Genomic DNA, 12,381 nt, shown 5'->3' with positions numbered 1-12,381 from the left:
TCGGCGGAGCACAGCTCCCTGCACAGATGTTGCGACGGCTCCGAGCGGGGCAGGAACTTGGAGTCCGACGGGAAATTCCCACTTGCGGCAAGCTTCGCTCCCGCTGCGCTCGCTCATCCGGTGACAGCCCCAGCTGCGGGGATGGGGAATGGGACAGCTGCTGCCGGCACGGGGACACCGGGGAGGTGCCACACCGGGAGACTGGTGGCAGCTGGAGCCGGGGGCACAGCACGGAGCAGCCCCTGGGATGCAGCTGCACCGCAGCTGGGGACGGGCAGCACGGGATACGGGAGCGTTTGGGGAGAGCAGCACGCCGTGGGGATGACGGTCGGCGTGCGCCGCGCCGTGCTTCGCCACCCGACGCTCCCCGCAGCAAACTCCCTCTCCGCACACCCAGGTCTGCCCAAGCGCAGGGGACGACCGCCGCTCTGCAGCGCAGCCCCCAGCCCCACCTGGGGCTGTTTCCCCTTTCCCGCTTTGGGAGCTGGCTCCCAGCACCCAAGCTCGGCCCCGGCTGCGTCCCGCCGCGCCCGGCGTGTGATGGGCTGGCATCTGCCATCGGCGCGCGGAAGGCTTTGCCTCACCGCTGGCCGCCTGCCACCCCGCAGAACTGCTTACTAACAGCTTTGGCTGCCTCGCAAAAAGCCCCGACGACGCTGCAGCGTGGGTCGGCGAGCGCGATCTCTCGGGGGTGATTTTCCAGGCGCTCGGGGTTGTAATCCCTCCATGGCAGCAAGGGGCGGGGGCGGAAAACAAGACGGGTATTAAAGGGGAGCTCAGCGCCACGCGGAGCCAAAGCCGATTTGGCCGGGCTCGGGAGCAACGCTTTTTTCTTTTCTCCTTTTTTTATATTTTTTTAAATTTTTTTTATGTGAAGCGGCTTGCGGGGAACACCGCAGCAGGAGCAGGAGTGGGACACGGAGCAGAGCGGGGCAGCCATTCCCGGCCTCAACGCGTCCCGCTGACGGTGTCACACGGAGCCACGGGGAAGGAGCATCCCCATTTCTGCAGCGACAGCCCCAAAATCCAACTGCAACAGCTACAAAGCGAGGGCGTCCGCTCGGAATGGCAGGAGATAGGGGAGGGAGCACGGCCACGAGCAGCCTGCTGCCTTCATCCCTCCCGCGCCCCACCCCCACTTACCATGTGGGGATCAATCCCCACCGAGTGCCCTCGTTAGCGCGGGGCGTGCTAACGGGTTGTAATTGGGCTGCTGGCAGGGGAAGAAGGGCTCAGAATGGGGGCAGCAGGGCCAGGCTGTGGCTTCAGATGGAAACGCAGCGCGGTGCGAACCGAGCGGGACGGGCTGCTGCCTTCCGTCAGGAGAGGGACCGCAGAAGGGCTGGTATTGATCTGTCTTCATTACCCATTTCACTCAAGTTTCAAATCAACAAAATACACTTTTCCGCTCCGCTGCCCTCCCCGCCGCCGCAGACAAAAGAAAAGCAATTTCCCGCAGTTTGCTCCGAACCCCTCTCCCCTTCCCCTGCCGCTCCGTCCCCTCTCAGACGCCGTGCAGCCATGGAGAGGGACCCCGAGGGCTGAGTTCTGGTCACCCCACGACGCAGCGATGGACGGAGCCCAGCACCGAAATCACAGCACGCGGGCACCGTGAGCGACGGAGAGAGGCACCGCGCAACCCGCTCGCTGCAGAATCCCGCAGCTTTGTCCCTCTCCACCGAAATCGTCACCGCCTTAAGGCTGCAAAGAAGCAGAAGCGCTTCCAAACACCTCAGGGCTGGGTTTTGGGGCTGCAGCTGTAGTCCAGCGTCAACTGCGAGGCTCCGTGCCCAGCGACACCTCCAGGCATCTGGGGGCACCGAGGGTTCACGCTCACAAAACGCACCGCCCGAGATCCCTATCGCGCCCGGCAGCTCCCTGTTTGCTTTCAGGAGCGCGCCGTTGCCGACTGCCATTAACACTGCTGCTGGCGCAGTGCCCCACCAACGTCCCATCCCCAGGAGCGGGGAACCCGCAGCGCTTCGGGTTTGAGTGCTCAGCGCCGGCACGCAGCCTTCCTCCTCCTCCTCCTCCTCCTCCTCCTCCTCGCCCTGCAGCCTCCTGGCCAGTCTCACCCACACCACGGCCGTCAGATAAACTTCCTTTCAAAGCAGCCCGCTTAATCCCCATCTCCCCCCGCACAGATCCCGCTCCAGCTGCCGGGCAGGGGAGGAAGAGGCCGGCGCTGAGTTATGAGCTATTTCTGACTCACGTCTACAAGTTTCACAAGTTCTTTTGCAACACAAAGGGAGGAGGGCAGCAGCTGCAGTTAACCCTGCTGCAGCCAGACGGACGGACAGCGGCGTGCAGCGCTTACCGGAACGTGACTTCACTCTGACTGCCTTTGTCCCGCTCGGTATTTTCCATGCGGTGACTGCATTTCCTTCCTGCAAACACCGCTGGAAAAAGCAGCTTGTCTGCAGTGCACGCTGACTCACTGCTGCCCGGCCCCACGCAGGTTGGGGGTGCGGGTCCCCCCCGGCCCCACAGGGACACGGTGGCACCCACGTGGCTCAGGGAGCGGCAGCACTGCATGCATGCTGAAATTCAGCCATGCCTTGGCCATCCAACCTCCAAAGGAGACCGTGAGGCAAGGCTAGGAGCACGGGGTGCATGGGATGCCCCAAGCGTGAAGCCCCACCGAGGAGCTGGGGGCTGCTCGCAACAGAGATGCAATTCAGCAGCAAGGGGAAAAGCAAAGGGGAAGGGCACAGGGGGATGGGCTCATCCCTCTGCTCTGCTCCAGTGCCGCTGTGCCAGGCAGAGAGGAACCCACCAGAGCTGGTCCCCAGCCCCACACAGCCCCCTCCCCGCCTCCTGGCACAGGCAGGACCTCCAGCTCGGGGAGCACGCGTGCTAATTACTTTCCTTTGTTAATTAAACCCACGTGGCTCTAATAAGGTAACCTGCTGTTCTCCGATAAATTTAATTAGCCTGAAGGGAGAGCCCCTCCACACAGCTATTTAAATTGTCACTTCCCATTCACTTGGGCTTTGCTTCTTTTTGCCTCCCGCACCCTCTGGGCTCACCCCTCCTTTTCCCTGCCCCTTTTCTCCCTTCTCTCTGCCCCTTCCTTCAGCCAAGGCATAGAGCCAGGAGAACCCCCCTTCCCCCAAGGGCACTGTGCCCACCGGAAGCCCATTTTTCAGTGCTACCAACACCCACCCCATGGGTCCCATGCATGATGGCCTGCCTGGCTCCAGCCCCAAGGACTGCCCCTTACCCAGCACCCAGCCGTGGGTACAAGTTCTCCCCCAGCACTGGGGAGCTCTGCACGTCCCATCCAAATGCTGCCTGGAGGTGAGGTGGCACCCAGTGCCCTCCTCTCCATGTCACCACCCCTTCTGTGCCCATGTCCCAGCACCACGCTGCACTCCAGGTGGACCCTTCCTCCAAACACAACCTCGACCCCAAGCAACCCTTTCCTTCCCATACTGTTGTTACAGAGGCAGCCAGAGGAACGGGACGTGCATGCGGACAGGGGCTGACGCACCAAACCCCAACGCCTTTCTGGAGCTCTGCAGGGCATCTGTCTCTCTCCGGGCTCCTGCTGCGTTGCAGCCATCCCACAGACAGCACGGCCCCAGCCCTGCGCACCAGCACCACTTTGCAGCCGAGCCCTTCCCGAAAAGCTCTAGACAGGGGGAGGTCCTGGGGCTCACCTGCACCGCCGGCTGCTTGCCCTCATTGCTGCTGGGGGAGCTCAGCCCCGCGGCCTGCTGCAGCAGGAACTGGCGTGCCACCTGGAGAGCCTGCAAAAGAGACACATGGGGTGGGCAGTGGGAAGGGGACCCTCTGTCTTCGCCCCTCTTCCTCCTCCTCCTCCTCCCTCTGGGCTTGTTTACCCTCCAGCTGCAGACTGTGGGTCCACCCATTGCAGTTCCCTGCGGGTTTGATTAATGGGGCGCAAAGGAGGGCAGCACCCGACGCTCTCCTGCACCACGGGCGCAAAGCACTCGCCCTGCTCTGCTGGACCCCTCTGCAGCACCCAGCACCTTCCCACGGCACCGTGCACCCAGCATCACTGCACCCTGCACGGAGCCAGCGCCTGGCATCCCACGTGCCCAAAGACACCAGGTGCAATCACAGGGGGCGGCCGCAGCGCAGCACCACGACTTCCCATCGCTGCCCATACTGGGGCTGTGGCAAATGCAGGATGACACCTGCATGAGCAGCATCGCGCCAAGAAGTCGCACAGCAGCAGAAGGGGCAGGCTCTAAGAACTGACGAACTCATCACTTCACCCAAACACTGCAAAAATAAAACAATCTCAGCTCCCAGGGCCAGCAGAGCCAGCGCAGGGCACGCTACTTCTGTGCTATTAACAGTGATAGATGCGCATCGGAAACGCGTACACAAAGCCATGCGACAGTTATGACAGCTCAAGGTCTGATGTTTTAATTACTTTTCGAAATGAAAACAGTAATTCCAGTTAAAAGCCAAAGGGTGGAGGGAGCTGAGGCAAAGCTGCTTCGCACTGCGGGGCTTCAGCATGGAGGAGCTGGTTGGGTCAGGGATGGGGGTGGGACCATGCCTCGTGCACAGAGCTGTGCCTTGCACAGAGCTGCCCTATGCAGAGCAGCCCCATGCACATCTGTGGCCCTGTGCAGCTTTTCAAGTTTTTCCACGTGTCTGTTTGCCAGAGGTGCACAGGGCTTCACTTCCTCCATCTGCACCACATGGAATCCCTCTGCAGCTCTGGGGGCCAACTGGAGCCGGTGCCCAATGCCCTCCAGGAGCCCCCGCAGCGCTGCTGTCCCCACACCCCCCCATGCCGTTTACTCTTTGTGCACCAACAGGAGCAGGGAGCTGCTGGGCTCCAGGAGGGCCCAGGATCACTGCAAGCTCTGTGCTCAGCATCACCAACACTGGGGAACGGCAGCACCGGGCAGGCAGGGCACTGGGGGGCACAGTGCCACAGGTGTCCCATGGCAGCAGTGGGGCCGCAGGGGGCCGAGCCACCGCCTCTCAGGGGGGAATTTAATTCACTCCCCGCTGGCTGCCTCACTTTGGTGTGCTCTCAAGCACGAAATTACAAGATTTACAGGAAAAAAATGGCATGGCCTCGAGACCGCACACAGGGCCTCCCCCCAGCGCCCGCTGCCCCCACCCTGCTGCTGCAGTTCAGCTCGGCCATGGGATGGGGCAGCTGCGCAGAGAACCCCGAAAATGCTGTATGGGATCAAAGGGAAATGGTGCTCAGGAGCTGACAGGTGGGAAAGGAACAGTGAAAACTTGCTGGGCAGAGGAAAGACATTATGGAATTCTGGTATAGGGCACCCTAGTTTTAAGGTATTATGGTTATAGCGACCCTCGCTATAGGGCACCCTGGTTATAGGGACCCTCGTTATGGGTCACTGTGGCTACAGGGCACCCTGGTTATAGGGATCCTCATTACAGGGACCCTCACTATGGAGGCACCTTGGTTATAGGACACTTTTGCTATACGGCACTGTGGTTACAGGGACCCTTGCTATAGGGCATCCTCGCTATAGGGCATCTTTGTTATAGGCCAGCTTTACTATTAGGGAACCCTTGCTACAGGGCACCCTGGTTATAGGATATCCAGGTTACAGGGACCCTTGTCATAGGTCATCATGGTTATACGGCATCCCGGTTGTAAGGACCATCACTACAGGGCACACTGTTTACAGGACACCTTTGCTATAGGGCACTCTGGTTACAGGGCACCTTCTTTATAGAGCACCCTCATTATAGGGCACCCTCATTATAGGGTACCATGGTTATGGGGCACCCTGGTTATAGGAACCCTTGCTACAGGGCACCCTAGTTATAGAGCATCCTGCTTATCTGCATCTATTCAGCACAGTGCCAGGATCCCCTCTCCCAGGGGTACACAGGGGTGCACCCCCACCCTGTGCTGGGAGCATGCAGAGGCAGAGGGATGGAGGTCCCCCCCGAACAGATGTGTGTTCACCTCCCGGCTCTGTCAAGTGGAGAAAAAGATGATTTTTCTTTTTTTTTTTCAATCGTAGCCCGCTGCATGGTGTTATTCAAGAGTCATTAGCACGTTACCCGTAATTAGGAACGAATGGGTTGTGTCAAATTCATCATGCTCCTGGATGGCTCCCTTTGATCAGCAAATTATCCCATAAAAAAGTTTGCAGCGTCTCAGACACTTAACGCTGGGAGCTGATGCCGTGGGGATACACCCTCTGCAGTGATACGAGCCGGGGGGTGCGCACAGCACCCAGTGCACAGCTGTGAGCCCCCAGCACTGGAACCTGGCTGGATTCTGCTCATTTAACGATTTTAGCTTATTTCTTCCTTTTTTTAAGCACTGAGAAGAAGTGAACAAAGGACCTGAGAAATGCCTGGACACTGTGTACAGGTGCCCCCCCCAATACCCAGAACTTCCATCCCCATGGAGCTGCATACCCAACTGCAGCCCCATACGCACGCTGAGCACCTCAAAACGCTGAAAGAAAGGGGGAAAATGCACCAAGTTCTGGGTTGACCGCCCTAAAAATGACACCAACGCCAAAAATTTTGGCTATGAGCACACAGACAGTGCATTCATAGATGCGCTGTGTCCCCTGTTGTTCCTCTGCTGCTTTTGGAGGATCAAAAGAGGTTGGGATGGGATGAAAAGTTGTAGTTTTTTTTTAAAGGAAAAAATAAAAGAAGGAAAAAAATAACAGAAAGGTATAAGGAAAAAAAAGAAAAAAGAAAAAAACAAAAAAGGAAAAAAACACAAAAAAAGAAAAAAGGAAAAAAATGGAAAAAAAAGGAAAAAGGAAAAAAGAAAAAAAGGGGAAAAGAAAAAAGTGAAAAAAGGAAAAAGAGAAACAGAAGGGAAAAAAGAAAAAAGAAAAAAGGAAAAAGGAAAAAGAGAAAAAAAGAAAAAAGAAAGGGAAAAAAGGGAAAAGAAAAAAGTAAAAAAGAAAAAAAAAGAAAAAAAAAGAGGGAAAAAATAAAAAAGAAAAAAGGAAAAAGAAAAAAAGGAAAAAAGTAAGAAAAATGAAAAAAGAAAAAAGAAAAAAAGAAAAAAAAAGAAAAACGAAGACTTTTTACACTAACCTCATAAAAATGACATCGTCACATTCCAGAATTAGAGCTATTAAAACGACGCGCAGATATTTTTAGATGGATATTAACGGTAAATGATGCCATATTGAAAAGCACTTCCACCCAGCCCAGCCCCGGCCGAGCTTAACCAGAACCAAATGGCTCAAAAAAGAGCAGAATTAACAAAATGACACAGAGAGAGGGGAAAAAAGAGTGTGTTCTGCAGCCCTTTGCAGCACAGCTCATCAGCGCTGCCGGACCCATTCCTGCCCGCCCCGCTCCTCATCTGCGCAGGATTGGGGTCGGACCCGCTCCCACTAACGGAGAACACTGCAGGGATCCCCCCCCTCCGCCCACCCCGTGAAAAAGGAGGAGAAACCTCTGCCCCAAAACCTTCCTGCGTTCGTGCTCGGCAAAATCGGAACCACAAAAAGGTGCCGCGGAGCAGAGGGATGAGCTTCATTAAGTGCTCCGCTCTCGTTTGTATCTGAAACGCCCGAACCGCAGCGGATTGCGCAAGACGTGGGCGCTGGGCTCGCAGGTTTCCTGGCACGGGATCTTCGTCGCCGCGGAGCGCTGCCCCCCGCCCCCCCTCCCCCCCCCCCCCCTTCTCCGACTTCTCCGAGTTGCTGCTTTTCTCCGCAAGTCTTATTTCCCCCAATAACTCGCCCTTTACGTTGCACGCATCTGCAATGAACTGTAAACATATCTCTATTTTTGCATAATAAAATAAAAGCCTGGACCGACGCGGGAGAAGCGGAGCTTTCCAGATGCTCCTTTTCCATAGGACCGCGTGTCGGGGAGCTGGAATTCCGGTTGGAATTTCAGTTACAAATAAAGAAAATGATCAAAACCCCCCAAACAGCCCCAAATTCAGAGGAAACCTGAGCCGAGCACAGCGCTCTGGTGCCCCGTGGCATCAGCGGGTGCTGCCGCAGCTCAGCGCCACGTGAGGTGTCCTGAGTTTGTGCGGCCTCCGCAGCGCATGGGGGGCATGGTGGGGGGTGGGGGGACTCTGGTTGTCTCCATTCAATCGCAGGGGCTGGGGCAGAGGATGTGAGCACAGCATTTGGAACGGCTGAGTTGCGACAAACTCATGGGGGACATTTCTGGAGCAATCTGGGGAACCCCTTGAGCCCCAAATCCCAGCACTTGGGGCCGTGCTCAGCACAAACCCTCCCAGCAGCGGCAGCTCCCTCACCCCCAGAGCACACCGAGGTACCCCAAAGCCCCACAGCCCGACGCTGCCCCATCCCGCACCCCAGCGCTGGGCAGTGCCCCCCACCCTGTGCCCTGTCTCCAGTGAGGATGATGTTGGGGTCAGGTTGAGCCCCCAGGTTACCCCCCTACCTCCCCCCCCAAACGGCCCCGGGTGGGCGCTTTGGGGCACGGATGCTGGCACACTGGAGGTCTCTCGGCGTTCCCACAGCAACGGCGGGGGGAGATGCTGGGGGCTGGGCAGCCCTCCCATGCCCCCGGTCGACCTCTCCCCTCCGCCAGCCCCGGTACAAAGCGGCGCGCGCTATTCAGGCTCTGCAGACGGGGCCCCTCCATTGAAAGCTGGGGATTTCAGGGCAATGCCGTCCCCTGGGCTGGGGGAGAGGGAGGGGGGGCACGGCCGCTCTGGTCCCTCCAGGGCTTGGGAGGTGCTCTCAATGGGATGGACAGACGGCACGGAGCTGGGCTGGGACGGGTGGGTGCATGCGCCAGGAGGGCACAGAGCAGCCCCAGAGGGTCCCGACCACCCTTGATGCACAGACTTCCCCCAAGGGTGCAGTGGGGATCCCCAGCACCACCTGAACCAAACTCTGGACCCAGCTCAGCGGTCCTGGTCCAAACCCACTGAGGGAATCTGGATTCCAGCTCCATCGGACCCAGAGCTCGGGTAGCAGAGCCCAAAGGTGCAGGTCACTGCTACAAAACCAACCCAGGAAATGAGGGCAGAGCACGAGACTTTGTTGGGAAATGCCCCATAAGAGCAAGTCTGAGCTCAAAGCCACCAGCTTTGAACAAACTTAGGTGCGGGCACTGAGTGCCGGCTTTCCATGCCCCCCCACCCCCCACTGCTTTTTGCAGCTGAGAAAAAGGCGATTTCAGCACGGAGGAGCTGTCAGACAGCAGCACCCAGCAGTGCGGGCTGGACGTAAAGCCCTCATAGAGCACCTAATGGTGCACAGCTCCCCGCCCAGGGACATCGCTTCCTGACCCCGCGGGTGCTCAGGAAGATGGATGGCTGCGGGAACATCCCCCCCCTACCCCCAGGTGCAGCACTGCGGATGGCGTTTGGTTTTGGGAAGGTACCCAACCCTCCACCTTCAGAACTCCATGCGCCAGGTTGGAGACACCGGATGCCCAAAAAGAAGAAAAGCAGAAGGGTGACACTTGGGCACTGGGCGAAATTTGGGCAAAGAGGTGAGGTTTGGGCAAATGGGTGAGATCCAGCCCCAGCCACGCACTGAGCAGGGACTCACGCAGCGTGCACCTGTGTGGGTGCAGCTGAGAGCGCAGCGCTTTGCAGACCCCCCCATCTCCCCCTCCCTGCAGGGCACGCAGAGCACAGCCCGGCCTGCAGCTCGCAGCGCTTCGCCTGCACAGGGACGCGTGTCCCCGATCCATGCAACGCGCAATTCGGGGCAGGGAGGGGAGCGCGGCTCGCAGGGTGACTCGCGGGAGCATTACACGCATGATTACCCTTCAGAGCAGGGGAACAGGGGCTTAACTGCGTGCGAAACGGCTGTTATTCAGGTAATGGATTTACAGCACTCACTACTAAAGTATCAGACACAGCAATTTTTTACAGCTTTCACGCTGGAATTTATGGCTCAGGGAGGCGATCTCCATACGAGGCAGGGATCATTGCCTTATTTAGTATCCAAGGAGGAAAATTTATGTTTTCTCCAAAGTTTGTTTGGAAAGGTAAGCTGCAGGCACACAGGGACGCCGGGTGCACCCCAGGGATGCGTGTGCCACCTCCGAGGTGCACACGCGTGTGCCAGGATGGAGCGCACATGCACAGCTCCATACGTGTCTCTGCCGTGCACGTGAGCTTAATTCATCTCAATGCACTCTGAGTCCCCAGCACTCACCCACCTGGATGGGTTGAAACAGAGCAAACCTGCCCTTGCTTTACAGTCTGTGGCCTTCACCCCATTCCCAGAGCCCCCCTCCTCCTCGTGCATTGTGCCCAAGGGGTCTGAGCATGTTGATCCCCACCAGCACAGGCAGCTCTGCCCTGCAGAACACAGCCAGGCTGATGCCAGGGCTCTGTCCCTGTAAGGATGGGTGCAAGAACCAGGCTTGGTGTGACCCATCTCTTGAAGCAGCTCTGGGGGTAGGGGGAGGGTGCACACAAATGCTGCCCCAAACCCAAATGTTCGGAGAACCCCAGGACAGGGTGCCCAGAGTCCTGTGGAGCCTCTGCTTTTGGGGCTATCCAGAAGGAGGTGGCTGTGGAGCTGGGTACCAGCTCTGGGTGTCCCTATTACAGCAGGGCACCAGCTCTGGGTGTCCCTATTACAGCAAGGCTTGGGATAACCAAACCCAGAGGTCCCCACCATGACCCCATGCTCAACCTTGGGTTGCCCCATGCGGATCCTTCCTACCTGCTGCTGCTGGAAGTGCAGGAGCTCCACTGGGCTCAGCTCCCCATTGCTGTCCCCGCTGGCGGCTCCCTCCCGGCCCCCGCCGCCGCCCCCGCCCCCGTCGGGCTGGTTGCTGAGGCTGCTGACCCCATTCTGGCCGGAGGGAGCGGAGCGGATCGTCTCCGAGGCGGATTCCACCATCATGACGTGCTAGCAGGACCTGAGGAGCGAGGAGAGAGCGGTGGGTGAGAAGACAGCGTGACCCCCCCGCCAGCACCCCCCCCCTCCAGCACCAGGATGCATTTATCACAGGTTCAGAAATCCCAAAATATTCCAATTTGAGGTGAGGGAGACGGCAAAGTTGCAAACTTTCAGAAGGGATGGAGAAGCCCCTCACTCTGCGTTTCCCCCCAGACATCCCAGCGGTGCTGGCACCTTTCCATAGGGCATCGCAGCACTTTCCTGCAGGACACACAACCCACCCAGCCTGGAAGTTTGCTGCTGGTGAGAGCAAGGGGAGCTGGGCACAAAGCAGAAGATGCAGCAGCAGCAGTCGGAACGATCTCTCCATGTGCTGCACCTCCTCGGGGGACCTCAGTGCACCTATCGTGCTTCTGCTTCCCTGCCCCTGCCCCCTGTAGCACCTCTTGTGCTCAGTGCCGCCCAGTTACAGACTTCTGCAAGAGAATCACAGAACCATGGGATGGTTGGGTTGGAAGGGACCCCAAAGCCCCTCCCGCCGTGGGCTGGCTGCCCACCACCACTGCTCAGAGCTGACCTGCAAGCTGCAAACAGGAAGAAATCAAGCACGAGGGACGGGGACAAGAAATACCGTTTTTCCCCTTTCCTTCTCTTTTTCCCCCCTTCTTCCCCCAACCCCGCCCCAAAAGACAGCAAGACAAACCGCGAACAACATAATTGCTGAAATGTGGCGTGTAATAATAGCTATTCAGGAGCTGATCATTCATATTAAACAGGGTGAAGCAAGCTTCTCATTTGCATGTTTGAGATTATATGCATTTCAGAAGTCATTTCCGCAGGGTATATGACTGACATTAATTCCCATGCGGGGCTGTCGGCTCTCTCCTGCACCGTGAGCGCGGGGACGCTGCATGGGGACACGTGCATCGGGGACATTGCACGGAGACACTCCAGGGCATGGGGATGCTGCACGGTGGATGATGCATGGAGATGTTGCATGGGGGACAGTGCATGGGGATGGTGCATGGAGATGTTGCATGGGGATGGTGCATGGGGACACAGCAGCAGCCCCCGGACAGCTCAAGCTAAGCAGGTTCCAGGGATGCTGCCTGCAGATGCTGCATGAGGAGCAAAGCAGATGGGAAAGCTGGCACCCTGTTTCCTCCTGTTTTGCCCCTAAAGGCAAGAGCCTTCTGAAATTTTTTTGTTGTTGTTGCTTTTCTCACTTTCCTACAGAAAACTCCGCAGCGTTGGACACGTGCAGCCCCGCAAGGAACCCACAGGTCTGGGAGTCACACGGCCTCACCACAGCCAAACCCTCAGCAGGATTCAAAAAGAGGGATCTGACTTTTATATGGAAAACAGCAACATCCAGAGCTACAACAGGAAGCATTAAAAAAGGCCAAAAACGAAAAAAAAACAACCCCCAAAAAAAGAGTTTTGGAAAGGATATCAACTTTCCTGGCTACGGGGATAAGTCAAAGGCGAGAGCTGTGGGGTAATGGCAGGGAAATCTCTGTGCAGTGAGGAGCAGGAGGGGTGGGACGGGGTGGGATGGGACGGGGTGGGA

At 57.7% G+C, this 12,381-nt stretch overlaps 1 protein-coding gene across 3 annotated transcripts in view; it reads right to left on the bottom strand.

Annotated features, from left to right (window-relative positions):
- FOXP4 (forkhead box P4) overlaps positions 1-10,851 on the bottom strand; it is a 29,424-nt gene extending 18,573 nt beyond the window's left edge. For 2 of the 3 annotated variants that reach the window (XM_021377152.1, XM_021377153.1), the window contains exons 1-2: positions 10,632-10,851; positions 3,663-3,752 (exon numbers count right to left, since the gene is read on the bottom strand). In XM_021377152.1, the coding sequence (XP_021232827.1) occupies positions 3,663-3,752; positions 10,632-10,814 (273 nt within the window). In that variant the 5' untranslated portion in view covers positions 10,815-10,851. The remainder of the gene's footprint in view (positions 1-3,662; positions 3,753-10,631) is intronic. The other variant, XM_021377154.1, reaches the window with a different exon arrangement.

The sequence above is a fragment of the Numida meleagris genome, chromosome 25 (assembly GCF_002078875.1).
Source record: "Numida meleagris isolate 19003 breed g44 Domestic line chromosome 25, NumMel1.0, whole genome shotgun sequence".
NCBI classification, from domain to species: Eukaryota; Metazoa; Chordata; class Aves; order Galliformes; family Numididae; genus Numida; species Numida meleagris.
Note: the sequence above shows the minus strand (reverse complement) of the source record. Positions and strands in the feature narration are given on the sequence as shown.